The sequence below is a fragment of the Triturus cristatus genome, chromosome 2_2 (assembly GCF_964204655.1).
Source record: "Triturus cristatus chromosome 2_2, aTriCri1.1, whole genome shotgun sequence".
Taxonomy (NCBI): domain Eukaryota; kingdom Metazoa; phylum Chordata; class Amphibia; order Caudata; family Salamandridae; genus Triturus; species Triturus cristatus.
Genome location: NC_140582.1, coordinates 555,654,908 through 555,671,746, shown reverse-complemented (window position 1 = coordinate 555,671,746; position 16,839 = coordinate 555,654,908). Strand labels below are relative to the sequence as shown.

General features: G+C 44.3%; 1 protein-coding gene across 1 annotated transcript in view; it reads left to right on the top strand.

Moving 5' to 3' along the window:
* The first annotated feature begins 1,370 nt into the window (after window positions 1–1,370).
* Window positions 1,371–16,839, top strand: part of LOC146862504 (proteasome subunit beta type-5-like) — a 52,140-nt gene continuing 36,671 nt past the window's right edge. The window contains exons 1-2 of the mRNA XM_085641705.1: window positions 1,371–1,626; window positions 8,854–9,160. Coding sequence (XP_085497831.1) covers window positions 1,414–1,626; window positions 8,854–9,160 — 520 coding nt within the window. The 5' untranslated portion in view covers window positions 1,371–1,413. The remainder of the gene's footprint in view (window positions 1,627–8,853; window positions 9,161–16,839) is intronic.

The window sequence follows — 16,839 nt, the reverse complement described above, 5'->3', positions numbered from 1 at the left end:
ACTTTTTTGTTCCGGGTCCCGGGCTCACAACAACAAGAGCTGCGCATGCGTATAGCATTTCAGGAAGTGCGCGTGCGTGTAAGAGGAAAACTAATCCCCTCTATCCCAATATGGGAATGCCAAATACATATGGAATCACGTCACTCCATCGCACTGCCAAAAATGAGCAAGATCGAAAGGTCTCCCATGCGCACCAAATGTGGAAGATAGTTTGTATAAAAGTTATCCCAGGGTATATTCATAGTATTAGCAGTACATATGCATGATAGTGAGTATGTACGTGACATGCAGGGTTTGGAATATACTGTAATTTAAAACTAATGGAACGGGGGGGGGGGGGGGAGTATCAACGTGAGGAAGGTGAATGTATTGACATTATAAATGCCCGTGGAGGATCAGCCCCATCAAATTCGCTGCCAAAATAACTGAAATAAGGTGAGTGGTGGACAGGTAGTGCCATATCTGGATCGTGTAGAGCACTCATATATTACCCATGTAATGATTATCAAGGCTTGTGTGCCCCAAGAAAAGGAACTACAGGTAAATGATCCCACGGCTCCACCGCCGTACTACATATAAATCACAAAAAAGAGGGGGGATCTGGGAGCTAAAAAAAGGTCCAGTGTCCATGCTCCCTAGACTAAGTATATATCGCCAGGAGGACGAAGTTCCTACGGGCGGGTGCAAAAAGTCACCCAAGCCCTAAAAGAGGAAAAAAGAGAGTGAAAGAGTTCCTAGTTAAAAACCCACTCAGGTCAGTGGAAGACCACTCTATGTCCTCTGTTGCCCTCACACACCCCGAAAGGTGTCATGCTTCATTTTTATAAAGCGCGGACATTACCCAAAGGTGTCAGAGCGCTGTACAATAGAGCTAGTTATGTTACAAGAGAAAAGTGGTACAGAATATAACATTACACAGACTAAAAATGAAGAGTACACAAACACAAAATCCAACACAGCACACAGGGGTGAGGAATGTACAGGAAAAAATACAAATTTACAACGAAGAGCGAACTTCCAAGAGGGGCCTGAGAATAAAGGGTACACAAACACAAAATCCAACACAGCACGCAGGGGTGAGGGATGCACAGGAAAAAATACAAATTTACGATGAAGAGCGAATTTCCAAGAGGGGCCGGAGTATGAAAGTATTAGTTATGAAAGTGTCTTTGGAAGAGAAGAGTTTTGAGTTCAGCTTTGAAGATCCGGGTAGAGGAGATGGCGACTGCTCCGTCATGCCCTAAAAATATGGCGGGTTTTTTTTACATACAGGCAAAAGACATGAAGCCACTTACAATGCCATTAGTTAAGATGACGAAGCCGTATGCCTGGCGGTGCCCTGACGTCATCGCCATTACTGCCCTCAGTAAGGATGGCGATCACCTCGTATTAAGTCATTGGGTGAAGTCGCACATGCGCACAGCACTGTCAGTCAACGCACCCACAGAAAAGATGGCGCTTGCTAGTATCGTTCGAAGTGCCGGGAGTTGGGGGCTTCATGAGCCGTTGGGACCCCTGGAGAGAGTCTCCGATAAGGGGTTGAATTTCGCAGTCAAGCCTGGAGGCGATGTCGAGGCCCCACTCGGATTGGAGATGGAGCACGGGACAACTACCCTTGCTTTCAAGGTAACTATGCCGTTTAGAGATGACAATAAAAGGATGATACGACACCACAAGCGTTTCACGTTATCTAGGTGAGGTAGGGGTACAGGGAAGTATTTCCTAGATTGCCTATTATTTTCCAGGGAGTAATACTACTGCGAAGTGCAGTTGAGGTTCAAGTTACCAATCGGGAAAGTTGGAGTACATACCGGAAGCGCCGGACCATTGTCGATTCTCCAAGGTAGTAGGTACACGAGCATGGATTGGTTTCAGGCGCGCAACACCCATTGGACTCACAGGGCTTCAGCCCCAACCCCCCCCCCCCCCCCCCCCGCCCGTGTGTGGCAGCCCGGGGTGAGACAGCTTCCCGGCGCACACCCAGCCGCACCCGAGCACTTCACAGGTCTTTAAAAGACCATTTGCATGTTAATGAGGCCTCGTTGGTGTTTCACCCCTTCTAAAAGCCCCTGCAGCTCCACTCTGCCTATGGCTTAAAAGATTCACCCCCCCCCCCCCGAAATTTGTCTCTAGTTGCGGCATAGTCTGTTTTAAGCGGTAGACGCCAAAGCCTCATCATGGGTAGTAGGTGCTATGTAAACACAATTTAAAGTCTTTTTTTTTGCTTCGAAAATCGGTTGTCTCCCACCTGCATCGGGTCTGTTGGTATGTATGCTTGGGACAGTTGGTTAGCCAAATTTAGCCACCAACTAACTTCACTGTGGGTGATGACATCTCTGGTCTCTTACAAAGATATAACAGATTAGTTATAGTTAGTTCAGAGTTTCCATTTGAAAAGGCATTTTTTGTTTCCTTAATAAGTTTGGTACCATCTGATGAATCTTCCTGAGATTTTCCAGTTAAAAAACTTCATCCATTTTGGTTCCTTCATTGAAAGTTTTGTACCGATCCGTGAAGCAGTGGCCAAGAAGAAGGGGGTGGGGGGGTCACGAGAGTGTGGTTTCCCCATTGAGCAGTTTGTTCTCAGTTACAGAAAGAATGGCTGCGCGGAATTGCACCAAATTTGGGAAAGCATTAGAACTTTACTCAAAAAGCAGGCTTTTTGTTGTTGATAATCTGTTCTGCCATTTTCACAAAATCGGCATTTAAAGAGGAGCTCGGATTGCTCATGAAGGGGTTAACACTGGTAAAAAAAAAAAAGTCTGACATCGTGACAGTTGGTGTCTAGATATGCATTGATTGGCCTATTGGAAGTGGATTGATGGGCCCTGGTTGGGTGGCCACAAAACCACTAAATTATATAATGCGGCGCAGACCGATAGACAAATAACTCCAGATCAGCCGTTGGAATTGGTCGATTTGGAGTTTTGCTGTGCTCAAATGAATATGCTTAAATTCAACTGTAATTTGTGCATCATACACTTCAAGTATCTACACCAAATGTACTACACACCTCTCAGATTGTATAAATATTGTTGGATAGGGGATGCAAGCTGTTTATGCGGTGGCAAACCAGGCGCAGACTTTTTGCATCTGGCCTGGGGGTGCGTCTCTGTCAGGAACTTCTGGAATCAAATCACAGTGGCTGTTGTGGCAATGGTGCTGGAACCGATGGACTTTAGCTCCGAACTATGTTTACTGGGTCTGGTAAAGGGCTTTGTATGTTTGTGGCAGTAGCCCTGTTGCTGGTAAAACGGAGGGTTGCTCTGCACAGGGGCACAAGAGCAGTGCCTACTAAGCAACAGTAGCTCTCTTATTTGGCGTATTGCAGTGACCAACTAGAACTAAATGCAGATGAACTCCTGCAGCCCTCAATGTCAAAAGACATCTGGGGTCCTCTTGTTACATATCTGCTATCTGGCTTGGAAACGGCATATATGGCGGTGGTCCGCAGGTGGTCGGTTTTAATGGATGTGTGGATTCAATGTATCCACTGGTTGATATATTATTGCACAGATAATTTAAACCAAGCAAATGTATGTGGCACTGATAGTAGTAATGTTTTTGTACTCTTTGCTTGTTTTAAAAAAGCACATAAAAAAAGCGGACTAACATTTTAAAAATTCATTTTAATTTCAGGAACTTATATGTTTAACGTGCGCACCAAGTTACTTGAAACTGGTGGCCAACTGTTTGTTTACGTATGCTTGAAATGATATTACAGTGAGGGGGAATTGGCAGCACAAGATTTGACTGTCAGCCACATTCCACCAAATGTGTTTTAATCAGTTGTTGAAATCCTCCATTGTCGTGTTCCATGATACTGCTGACATCATGTTTTCCCAAGATAATGTTAATGGTGAGCAGCCACCTGAGGTTTTATCCATTAGTGCATTCTGTTTACTTTGGTATTTCCTTCCGTTTTGCATTTCCTTTTCCATATCTCTTCCTCCGCCTCTCTCCCTCCATTCTCTTTCCCCTTCATCTTGCTCCTTCCCTTGCTCATTATTTATCTGCCCACTCTGTACTAAATTTGAGTTGTTCATAAAGAGCAACAAAGAACAGCAATACAATAATAAGAGTAAGTCCTATTAACAAAAAATAAAGGTGATAACCGCAAGCATAAAATGCAATACATGCCGAATTGTCAACAGTTTGTATACATTAGAGCGATAAATACCACACTGGACAAACATGAAATTGGAGTAAAGGGGGTGGGGGGACAGGGGGGAAAAGGGAACAATATGCAACTGCATTATGTAATTCATGGTGACTTCCCTACTTCATCTGATACAGTGATAATTTTATTAGATGAGGTCGAATGGGATAGGTAAATAGTTAATGGAAGCCATAAGGGGTCCTGCTTTACAGCTAGAGAAACAGAGTTAGTATCTAATCCACGATGAAAACAAATGGCGTACCACCACGACCTGAAAGTGACATTTTGGGCTTGTTTTCAGATTAACGTTCAGTGAAAAGCAACAGCTAACAGTGAATGTAGACACTTATAATTTGGAGGGGTGCGGCTACTGGGGTGACAAGGTACCTAAAATGATATTCATTGAGGAAAATGAAATAGTAATTTTAAAAATCTTATTAATTTGCGTCCAGACCAATTCCCAAAACTGCTTAATAGGAGAGTTGTATAATAACACGCGCTTTAAATCGGCAGTTCAGCATAAACCAGACCAACAAGTAGAGGGTGTAGCTGGGGAAAAGGATGCTAGTCACTGGGGTAAATAACGGATGATGATGGACAAAGTAGAGGGTCTGCTTAGTATATGCAGTACTCGTAGTTTTGTGTAGCTTAAGCCATAACTTATCCCATACGGTAATAGATCAACATTGCATTAAATCCCATTCTCAGGCCAGTTCAGTCTTTGATTTGGCTCTGTCCAAAGACCATTGTAAGGATTTGTATATAGCAGAAGCAGATGGGCAATTATCTAAAAATGACAAAGGTGTAGCAGAAATAGAGGGGTGGGGCAGGAGGTAATTGGCAGTGTGCGAAGATATTGGTAGAGGGAGATGCAAAAAAGTTCACATTGTGTTCTGACAGCGGATGGCAGTGAAAATTTAGTTTGGAAATCAGAAGAGGACAAAGGTTGACCATCAGCGAGACATGGTGATATCCAGCGCAAACCTTTGGCTCGCCAAGTCTTCCAATAAATCAAACCATTCTTAATTTGTAGCAATGTATTATGCCAAATGGGTTGTTGTTTATAGGTAGCAACCGAATGGTATGACGATGGTAGAAGAGGCGTCAAATCTGGGTTTACAGGAGTGGAAATATTTGGGGAGCGTATTTTAGGAATATTTGTTGTTAAAGAAAGAACTTCTTTAAAACTAAAGGGGAAGTAAGAGATTTTTCTAATTGCAGCCACAAAGGGGTATGTAAGGGGAGTTCAGAGGAGCGCCATCGGGCAGCTTGTTTCAAAGAGAAAGCACAATGGTAGTTTTTGAAATCCGGAATCTTAAGACCCCCGTTAAATTTATACTTTTTTAAAGAGGACAGACAAAGCTATATGTGGGGCCCTGCCTTTCCCAAGGAGTTTTGTTTTGTTAAGAGAGAATCTACTTTCTTAAAGTAGTACACAGGAATGTGAACAAAATCATAGCAATGACTTATAATATCAAGGGAGTGAACATCATTTTACAGAATAAACTCTGCCCCACCAGGAGAGGAGGGGGTGCCAGCGCGCAATAGTATTGTTTAGTGTTTTGGTTATGTAGTCGAAACGCAGTTTTGAAGTTTCTGTAACCGTCTTTGAAAACCACAATCCTAGGTACTTTATTTTGGAGGGTTGCCATGCAAAACCTATGTGTTCAAAAAGTTGCTTATTACATAAAACATTTAAAGGTAATGCCTCACTTTTATCAGTATTTAGTCGACACCCTGATAAATAAGGGGAAAAGTGTCAACTTGTTGAAGAAAAGGATGCAGGGAGGTTGTAGGATTGGAGCAATACAGGAGAATGTCATCAGCATAAACTGACATTTTAACTCTGAGATCCAATTTGGAAATCTGAAATACGAGCATCTAGTTGGATTTTTTTGGTTAGCAAGGGTTCAAGTACAATGACATACAAAAGTGATAAAGTATAACCTTGGCATACACCTCCTGAATAAAGGAAAATAGTCTGCAAGCATACCATTAACAAAAATTGTAGCTTTAGGGCCTTTTTATAGCAAAGAAATTAAAGCAACCAATTTGGGCGGGGAACCAATCCATTTTAACGCTAGAAACCTAAAATCCCAGCCAATCCTATCAAAAGCTTTTCTGTATCCTAAGCAATAACATAAATAGGATAGTCTGTGGAAGGCTTGCTTAAGATGTTAAAAAAGACTTTAGAATTGTCAGAGTCTAACTGGCCTTTAACAAAGCCGGATTGTTCAGGGCGTATGAGATCGGGCAGAACAGGGTCAATGTGTAGTGCCAAAATCTATGCAAAAATTTAGTCAGTATTGACTAAGGAGATGGGCCGATAATTCTTCTACAGGGAAAGTTCTTTATTGTCTTTTTGATGGCAGATCATGACAACTTGGAAGAGCCTTGAGAGGCACCCTTAGCAACAAAAGAAATAAATAAAAGTAAAAATTTGGGAAGGAGAAGTTTCCCAAAATGGCTATAATATTCAATAATAAAGCATCTGGCCCAGGGGCTTTCCCTTTGCGTAGCACAGAACTGCATGACTAATTTCTGAAAGAGATATCAGCCCCTAATGAATCAAAATAAATCAATATGGTGTGAGGGAGGAGATGTAAGTGTTTGAAAGTATTTGAACACATCTGATTGCAACGTTTGTGTTTCTATAGAATATAAATTTGTATAAAAAGAGACAAACTAATTTAAGCTACCCTTGTCCTGAAAGAGAGTAGTCCCCGTATTGCGTTGTAAGGATTCTAGTTTGGTTCTGTTTCTTCTTATTTTGAAATTGTTGGCCAGCAATTTCTCAGTTTTATTTTGACCGCTAATAACGAGCACTGCTTTTCAATAAAAATGAGGAAGCAGCATTCGTGGGTAACCTGTTAGTAGGGAGTTTGGCGTCTGTAAGACTTTGTAAAGAGGACTAATTTTTGAAGTGATCATAGGCATATTCTAATTTTTTTTTTTAATTTTCTCAAGTAATTGATTAGATTAAGCATACATAGATTTGTTTCTTTTGCAAGACAACATTATAAAACCTCTTGACGCCGCCTTAAAGGAATTCCAAGTCACTGCAAAAAAAGTTAGTTGTAGTGTTTATGGCAAACAATTCGGAAGCAGGAGCTTCAAATTGGACTTTGAATTTGGAATCCAAAAGTATAGTGCCATCTACCTGCATGCGGTGAGAAGTGTATAAGGTCAAGATCCATATCTACTGGTGCATGATCCGTTATTCAATTTGATCCTTTGTCAGACTGAAGGGCTTATTGGGCTAAAGATTTACTGAGAAAAAGATAATCTATACATGATTGTAGGTGGTGCTGAGCTAAAAGTGTATTCTCGGAGATCAGGGTGGCACAACGGCCAAATATCAACTAATGATTTGCACTGTATTTTGGACTTGAATTGTGAGTGCATTCTAGTGTGGCAAACTTGACTGTCGAATGGCTATCCAGTATGGGATCATGAATTTGATTGCAGTCGCCACCAAATATAATACACATCACAAAAAGGCAGTTTATCAGAAATTTGGATCCAAAAACTATTGTCATCAGACATTGGACCGAATATATTAAAAATAGTTAAAGGTATGGTATCCACAAGGAGTTTAACAATGATCCATTGACCTTCGGAATCAGATTCTTGGTTAACAACTGTAACATGCAACTTTTTGTGGCAAAGAATCCATACTCTGTTTTTTCACCCTAAAGCTGAAGAAGCGAACACATTACCTACCCACCATCTTTTTAACTTGCTAGCCTCAAGTTCAGAAAGATGCGATTCTTGAAGCAACACAATATCTGTTTTTAGTTTAGCTAATTTAGATGGCATCCTTTGCCTTTTTTTAATAGGGTTGCCTAACCCTATAATATTGATGTGGTAACCCGGAATGTAATACTAAAACAGTAACTTGAGCCATCAATATATCCACAGTAGCAAAATTAAGAACAAAATTAATCAAATATTGGAAGAAATAAGACCACCCGAAACTGGTCCCAGGATGTTTGTTTCTGGTTCAGGGATGACTTGGCTTGGCAGTTCGGGCTGTACTCTTCCATGATGAGCAGGGTCAAGACTGATATGCCTATGTCTGGGTCTAAACTGAGGTGGTATAGTGAACAATGGATTTAACCCAGATCTCTTGACTGGTGGTGAATGCTTGATTTGTTCTGCATTCGGTCTATCATTTGTGTGTCTCTTGCTTCCTTGACCCTGGGCACTACCTACACTTCTCTACATTAGTTCAGAACTGTTGTTGTAAATAAAGCATGGTCAAAAACAAAGTATAGTGCAAGCTTGTTTCCTAATCAGTCTGGTGAAGAGTATGGAATCTAATGATTTATATGTAAGACACCAGAAGGCATCAGTTAGTTTCAGATCAGGAAGAGTAATTTATTATATTAAAATTTGTAGTACGGGAGAAGAATTTGGAATGAGTTTGAGAAGAGATTCACATTTCAAATAAAAAAAAATTAAGAAGTGTTTGCTGAGGTCTCTGTGACCCACAGATATCCCCCTCAAATCCTTGCTGTTCTGATACCCCCTTTGCTCCCTATGGTTAATACACAGACTACAGTGGATTATAGTATTAGTTACATTGACTCCTAGCGCTATAAAACTTTACTGTAGCATCCTCTGTTAGAAGAGCTGCAGCCTTAGTGCATCATTGCTTTGTATGCTCATGGCACTGTTTTGTTTCTCTTCAGTTCCTCCATGGCGTGATTGTGGCTGTGGACTCCCGTGCAACAGCTGGCTCCTACATTGCCTCGCAGACTGTGAAGAAAGTCATTGAGATCAATCCCTATCTGCTGGGCACTATGGCAGGTGGAGCCGCTGACTGCAGCTTCTGGGAGCGCCTGCTGGCGCGGCAATGTCGGATCTATGAACTTCGCAACAAGGAACGTATCTCTGTGGCAGCCGCCTCAAAGTTGCTTGCCAATATGGTGTACCAGTACAAAGGCATGGGGTTGTCCATGGGAACCATGATCTGTGGCTGGGACAAAAGAGGGCCAGGTAAGAAGTATTACCCAGCTACTGCAATCAGTTTCTTTATAGGAGGCTGGGAATGAGAAAACCACAAGGCACACTCTATCTGTTGGCAGAACAAGTTACTTGCTGTTGTATATTTGAATGTTCAGTCACAAACTATTAATTACCCCAATCAGTTGTCACAGGAGTGTATGACCTAAACCAGGTTTGAATTTTTGTTGACTAGCAAACCCGAAGGATTGAATGAATTTTTACCTCCTATCTGTAGGAGAGTAGGATCTGCTTCTTGTGGTTACCCCCACTTTTTGCTGATGTTTCACTGTTTTTCGACCTTAGTCTGGCTGGGACCCTGCTATCCAGGGCCCCAGCCTAGCTGCTTCCTCTCTAAATTGATTGCATGTACTTTAGGTGCACCACAGATTGGATTCTGGGGTACCCTTATAAGTCCCTAGTATATGGTATACTATATACCCAGGTAATGGGTGCCCCAGAGGCCTCTCGGGGGCTGCAGCATGTATTATGCCACCCCTGGGAGACCATTTAAAATGACACCACAGGTCTGCTACAACAGCCTGTGTAAGGTGGTGTATGCACCCCTTACTCAGATGTAGGTTCCCTATATCTAGCCATATCACTGTACGTATAAACCTATCAGTCACCCCTATGGCAGGCCTTATCAATCCTGAAGATAGGGTGCTGGGTTTTATGTGAGAGGGAGCCCAAGCAGGAGCAGAGCCCCTCTTCAGCCTTCGGGAACCTTTATTCCGGGGTTGTTTGTGATGCAGCCAAACCATATACTCTTAAGTGCCTTATAACCTCGCAGTAAATGCTAACTTTGGATTGGCTGCATGGAAACATGTCGTGTTTGGTGTCAAACACCTTGGAATCATACCTCCCTGCCAGTAACTGGCGGGGGAGGTATGATTCCACCCTACTAGAGGGAGAAGCATGACCTACCAGGTACCAGCATAACAGAACACTGGCATCACAAAATGGATGCTGACAGCCACAGACACGAGTCTGCCCTCCTGCTGCTGGACGAAACTCCGGAAGGGGAGGCCTGGACAATAGGTTTCCTGTCACAGGGAGCTGTGACCACCTCCCAGACAGGCTTTATTGTATTGGGGCTGGGTGGGTGCACTTCAAGAGTGCTTTGATGTCTGCACTGGGGGCACATTTGGTGTCCCTGTGCATAGTACAGCTCAAACCGGTTGCAGGAGCTACCAGCCCCTGCTCTGGCGCAAAACTGGACAAAGGATATGGGTGTAGCCACCCCTCTGTCCTGACCCTCTCATAGGTGGGTCCCCAGAGTTTGTCCCACCCCTTCCTTGGGTATAAAGTAGGAACCCCCTGACTACAGGACTTTAGATTTACTTGGAAGAAACTCTGCTACAGAATCCCAGAACTTCTACAATCTACACGACGTTGGATGACCGAAGAATCTCCCTTGGAGTAAAGGAGTTACTCCCCTGCAAGGTAGGCACCAAAAAGACACATCTGTCCGGTTTGCAACTACGCAGCTCCTGAAGGACTCCGAAGACTTTGCTACACAGATCCGTGCTCTCAGCAACCCTGAGATCCAAAGCCCTCGTGGGGACCGTGCAACCCGAACCCCTGGACACTGTGCACATTTGCAGCAGCATATGCTTCTTGGCGATCCCTGAGGCTGTGCTTTGGGCTACTCATAGTCCAGACCCCGAGCAGTAATTCCACCAAAGATTACTGGCCTACCCTCCTCGAGTGACCCGTGGGCTGGTATCTCGAGGTCCCTTCGCGATCCCTTGTCCGTTGACTTGTGGGTCCCGGAGAAGGCTACTTTAATTTTCAACAGGCTTACCTGGTTGCTCCAGACGTGCCCTGACTCCATCGCTTGGGGAGTCCACGAGACCTTGCTGGTCCACACCGAAGCAGTTTTACTCACTGCGTGGGTTGCCATTGCCAAGGCTTGTTGGTTTCCAATCCGGAAATCGAACCCCCAGCACTCGACATCCTTCGTGGGACAGCTCGCCTGCAGACTGGTCGTCATGAACGCCTCCTGGTCTCCGTGGCAGTGTAGTCAAGCTTCACCTCATCGCACCTGAAACACCGGACATCGGTTGGCATTCGTCTTATCGTGCCCCTGGTCACTGGCAAGTGACCCAGACTCTGGCCCCTCTGCTTTCAGGTTCTTCCCATCTTTGATTCAGGCTTTTATCACACCGGACACTTCTCCTTTCCACGGCAGCAGCACTTGGCAGCAACTCTCCATTGACGACATCGAAGATTCCCGACACCATTTGACACCTATGCACCCGGCTTCCCTGGGTTAGGTAAACGAGTACTCCGGTGCTCATGTGGGTGCTGGCCTTAGAACTTTCTAAGTCTAAAAGGCGTTATCTCCAAGTCCTCTCCTAAGTGTCCTTAAACTCTAAAATTCCAACCGTGACTTTCCCACAGGATTGTACGGAGCTCGCGGCTGTGTTCTCACACTGCATGCATCCCCCGTGGGTCCCCTGTGTCACTACCTTGGGTGGTTCCTTGGGGTCCCATCGATTGTACGTGCTCTAGGCACTGTGTCTTGTCAAGTAGTGCTTCTTATACCACTTTCTTGATATATGGTATGGTCTCCCCTGGGGCACATTGTATATTGTGCTATTTACTGTGGTTTTAGAACTGTATTATTGTGGGCCTTGCTCTCTAATCTCATAAAGAGGTGAGTAGAGAGTGTTTAAAAATAAATACATATATTTTATATATATATACCTTTTGTGGTTCTCCTTTCATTTGGTTATTCAAGAGGTTCTAATCTGGTATACCAAGCTGCTTTATACTCCTTCGAGACTTAGCCTGAAGGCTGCTCTCCATAGCTACCACTAGGATAGCTTTCAATAAAGGTTGTCTTAAACCTAATCATCAATAAGGGTTGTTTGGACTGGTGCAAGGTGCCCACTATAACTAGTGGACAGCATATACCAGGCCAACTTCTCACACTATTTATGTCCCCTCACGAGGAACCCAGACTCTCGGACATACACATGACGCATACACCTGTCCACTGCCTTGAGTCGATGTAAGAGCACTGTCCAGGTCCATGACATTGAATACAACCCACAATGGTTGTGCTGTGAAAATATACCTCTCTGGGAGGCCTACAAAGAGCAGACCTGGACTTTTTTTTGGTGGGGGGGGGGGTGTGGGACTTTTCCTGATTTCTTATTCCGAGAGTGAGAAGTCTCACAGAGGTACTCATGTAACACGCATACTAGCTTTTAATCTGTGCACAGCCTGTGACTCTCATACAGATTCCTACTGCAAAAGAAGTAGGATACTTAAAGCATTGGGTTTGAAGCTTGGTGCCTTTTGTAGATACTCTTACAACACCCCAGGTTCCCTGTGAGATTGTTGTACCTAATATTGTTCCTAACCTGTATGCTCTGTCACCCACACCTTAGTATTAAATCAATCCAGATATCTGTGGAACTTGGGGGGAGGGGGGGGGGGGTCGGCTTTAAAGCTCGAGAGGGGCAAGGATCTTCCAGACATGAAATGGAGCACCTTATGGCTAGGACTGATACTACTGTTCAGGAGAGTTATGGGAAGCATGAAGGTGAAAGTATGTGCAGGATGTACCGGAGGATAGTTGACTGCCTAACCTGGTAAATAATCCTATGTGATTTTGGCTAAGAGATTCTTTGAACACATTTGTTGTGGAAAATTGTCGTATTTTATTCAGTGAGTGGTTAGCACTAACTGTGTAAAGTATATGCTGTCCTTTGTTTCAGCTGAAATTTAATGTCTGGTAGTGGTAGTTCCATGAGTTGAAGTACTGGGAATTTTAAGCCCAGCGGTGCAGGGGAACACACCCTATGACTTCGGGTTCTTCCTGTTTCAGACCTACAGAAACACAGTCTTCTGGGTGAAGTCAAAGATCAGTTTATTGGCTGCAGACCAATTACAGGTATCCTAGAAGTACAACAGCGTGTATGTTCTCAGGAGACTGCGAAAAATCACAGAAACGGGCTTCTCCTGAAATACAAAATATCCTGCTTCAGGCATACATTCCTTGTTTTATGGCATGGTCATTTATATGTATACATTTCAAACGAAAAGGCAGAGTCATGATGACCATCCCACATTCCAGTCAAACCAGCCCACAATTATTTACCCAGCAAGGCTCAGATCCCACATCAGATATCGATAGGCCCCAATAAACATGAGCATCTCCTGTTTGGAAAACAAGCCATAAAGCAGGAACAGTCAGGTGCGAAAGAGATTAGCTGGAGGCTTGTGTAGGATGAAAAGACTTTATGGTGTGTCAAGCCCTGATGCTAATCACAGGTGGCCAGAGGACGGGGAGCTCGTGAGACCGGACTGACCTGGGGCAGCGGAGCCAAGCTGCCCAGGTCACAGAAAAGTCAAAGGAAAGCACATATGCTCTAAAAGGCCAGTATTTGCTTCATGCTATGTAGCCTATGTGAGGGCAACCATAAGATGGCCACCGCTCTAAGATGGAACCCACGTAGTGATGTATAATAACGTATACATAGTGCATTCATAGCTAAAACGTTACACAAAGCACTTACTCATACCGCATTGACCATTCGCGGTTCGCTAATACCGGGATAGACAGGGGTAGGGCCCTGCCTCCTACGCGGTCCCAAATTGCAAAGTACGACAGACCCTCCTTTTGCCCTTACATAGGCAATAACTATACTCATTTCAATCCGAGTCTAGGTCAATATTCATGAAGTCATGGAGATGTTGCTGTAGCATCATCCTATTACTTAGCTCGTCCCTCGATACAGGTTTCCTTACACATAATGTAGCACAGAGGCCACATATCGCAGGAGCACACTGTATGCACAGACAGAACAGGAAAAGGATGGCTAAGATCATTCCAATGACCATCAGAACTTTCCAACCCCAGGCAGATATCAGTTCCCAGAACCACCCCACCAGTGACCAATCTCCTTTATCCACGTGTATGGACTCAGATATTTTATGTAGTTTGGAGATGGCTTGATAAACTGTTGGAGCGTTGTCTGGTATGAAAATGCAACAACTAGATTGGATAACCTTGCATACCCCACCGCGGTCTGCAAGTATAACGTCTAGAACCATGCGGTTCTGCAAAGTCATGAGGCGATCCGCTTGGAGCTCAGCTGTCAAATTACCAAGGGCACCAGCCGTAACATTAACAGTGGATTCAACCACACGAGTCAGTTGTCTCAGGTTCCTACTATTGACCATAGGTCCCCAAAACGGCAGGAAACCCAAAAAGAAATCTCCCGCTTCCTGATCGGCAGTATCCTCCTCACTAATCACGCCTCTTACAACTCTGGTCTTGTGATAGTCGGAGGCGGCAGTAAATGTTGGCGGTAGCAGATTTGCAATATAACACGTGCCCGAGAAATCAGGGGGCAACCATGTATATGCTCGGTCATTGCATATAAAATATGTACCCTTGGCAGCCAAAAACGCAGGGGAAAACTGTGACGGAAAAGTGTACGTTTCAGTACAGTCACTTCTTCCCAGTTGAGCTCTAGGATTCTGACCATTACCTTGTAAACAGAACCGACCTATGTGGGGTACGACCCAGATTGGGGATGAGATTTTTCGCTGTCTTTCACCCAGACTAACACTATACCCCGTCGCGTTCCACCCTACATAAGCTCTCAACTCTTCTTTGGGAATAGATGAGTATGCATCGATATCTCTGCTCATATCGGTAACTCCTTTCATTAGGGCTTTATTATTGGTGCTAGGTCTGATGGACGCGGTTGTCGCGGGGAGTAGGCATCTAGGGCAAAGAGAAACATGGTCTGGAATGCCCATGACGATCCATTGTAACTAAACGGCAGCACTAGATAAGGAATACCCTTATTAATGGTATATGGCATTAAACAACACACCCAACAATTGGTTGTATTCATAACTAGTTGGTGCTGGTGCAGGAGCTGAATAAACGAGTTGTTCACAAACTCTGATCGTCTAGCTTGTTCGTGTTCAGGCAGAGGGTGAAAAGAGTGTGAGGAGACCGTAGGAGGAGGTATAGGCTGTACAGTGGGTGCAATGGGCTCTTGAGAGGAGAAGAATACAAATCCTACAGTAAACACTACCATACTACATAATATAAACAGACATAAAAATACAAAACGTTTGCTCTTCATTATTTTACACATTCTTGCTTTAAATTTCATTTCCTCAGCGAGTCTCTCCATCTTGAAAAACTCCATCCTCTAATCGTGCCGCTCGCGGCGGGTGAGTATCTTCTGCTAAGGAGTACGCCTGTCAGTCCAGGGAACGCCCTAGACCAACCAGAACCGTTGACCTAACGTCTTCGGCCTGTACCCCAAAGTCTTGGCACCGCGACCCTGCGGCTGAACCCGGATGGTGGTTCGAAAAACAAAAATCAAGAAAGTCCTTCAGATGGGAGAGCTCTGGTTATCAAAAAAGAATATTTATTTGTCCATAGGCCTTGGTCTTAGATTATAGTGGAGACGGCCAGGTACTGTTTGATCTTGAAACAAAAGTTCAGGCTCTGTGGTGTCCAATCGAATTGACGGTGGCACAGCTTCTTGCAAATATCGTCACTCAGTTGTGCTGAAGTTGTGCCTTTTATGCGTGCATCACTGAACGGCACAAAACGAGGTACAGTGTCTGTTTCAGAGTCAGCGATACCCTCCTGGACCCACTGGTCATACGGCAGAGGCAAAGGTATCCTTTTAACATGGGCGCCGTGGATCCAGTTCTTCCCCTATACTCGAACAGCTGATCTTGTAGACAGAAGTACGAGATGAGGGCCGATCCAACGAGGCTCATCGTTGCTTTTGCGCTGAGAATTTTTCACCAAAACCCACGTGCCAGGGTCGATAGGGTGTCCTGGAGCCTCAGAGGCCTGGGGAAGAGTATCGTGCACCTGTTGGTGTAAAACACGTAATTTAGCCGTCAATTCGTACAAATAATCAAGCAGTACTGGATGTTCGATTTTGCCGGTCTTGGCACACCCCATACATTAGCCGGGCGGCCAAAAACGACCTCGTAGGGACTAAGTCCCACTCGTGAATGCACAGTCATTCTGGTGGACAGGAGTGCTAGAGGCAGAGCGTCCGGCCATTTAAGACCTGAGCTCGCTTGGATTTTGGCCAGCTTGAGTTTTAGAGCACCATTGTAGCGTTCTACTAATCCAGCTGATTGGGGGTGATTTGCAGCGTGGAATTTCTGCTTAACCCCTAATCCCTCACACACATTCTTCATCACTTGACCCACAAACTCACTCCCATTATCACTCCACACCACTCTTGGCATTCCAAACCTAGGGAAAAATTCCTAGACAAGGTCTTTGGCTGTGGATAGAGCAGTGTTATCTTTTAGGGGATAGGCCTCTATCCATTTTGAAAAAGCGCAAACAACCACCAATACATATTTCAGGTTGTTGCACCTTTCCATGTGGATAAAATCTAGCTGCAAAACTTCAAAAGGATATGATGGAGGCGCAAAATGACCAGCTGGAGTTGGGGTTCCCCTACCAGGGTTGTACTTCAAGCATACCATACAATTCTTGACCACATTCTCTGCACACTTGGGAATCCCAGCATTCTGCCATACTGGAGCCAACAACTTACAGATTCCTTTCATACTGATATGTGCCATTCCATGTGCCATAGTAACAACTGGAAGCACATATGCATCAGGTAACAACCATCGCCTATGTTCTGACAAAT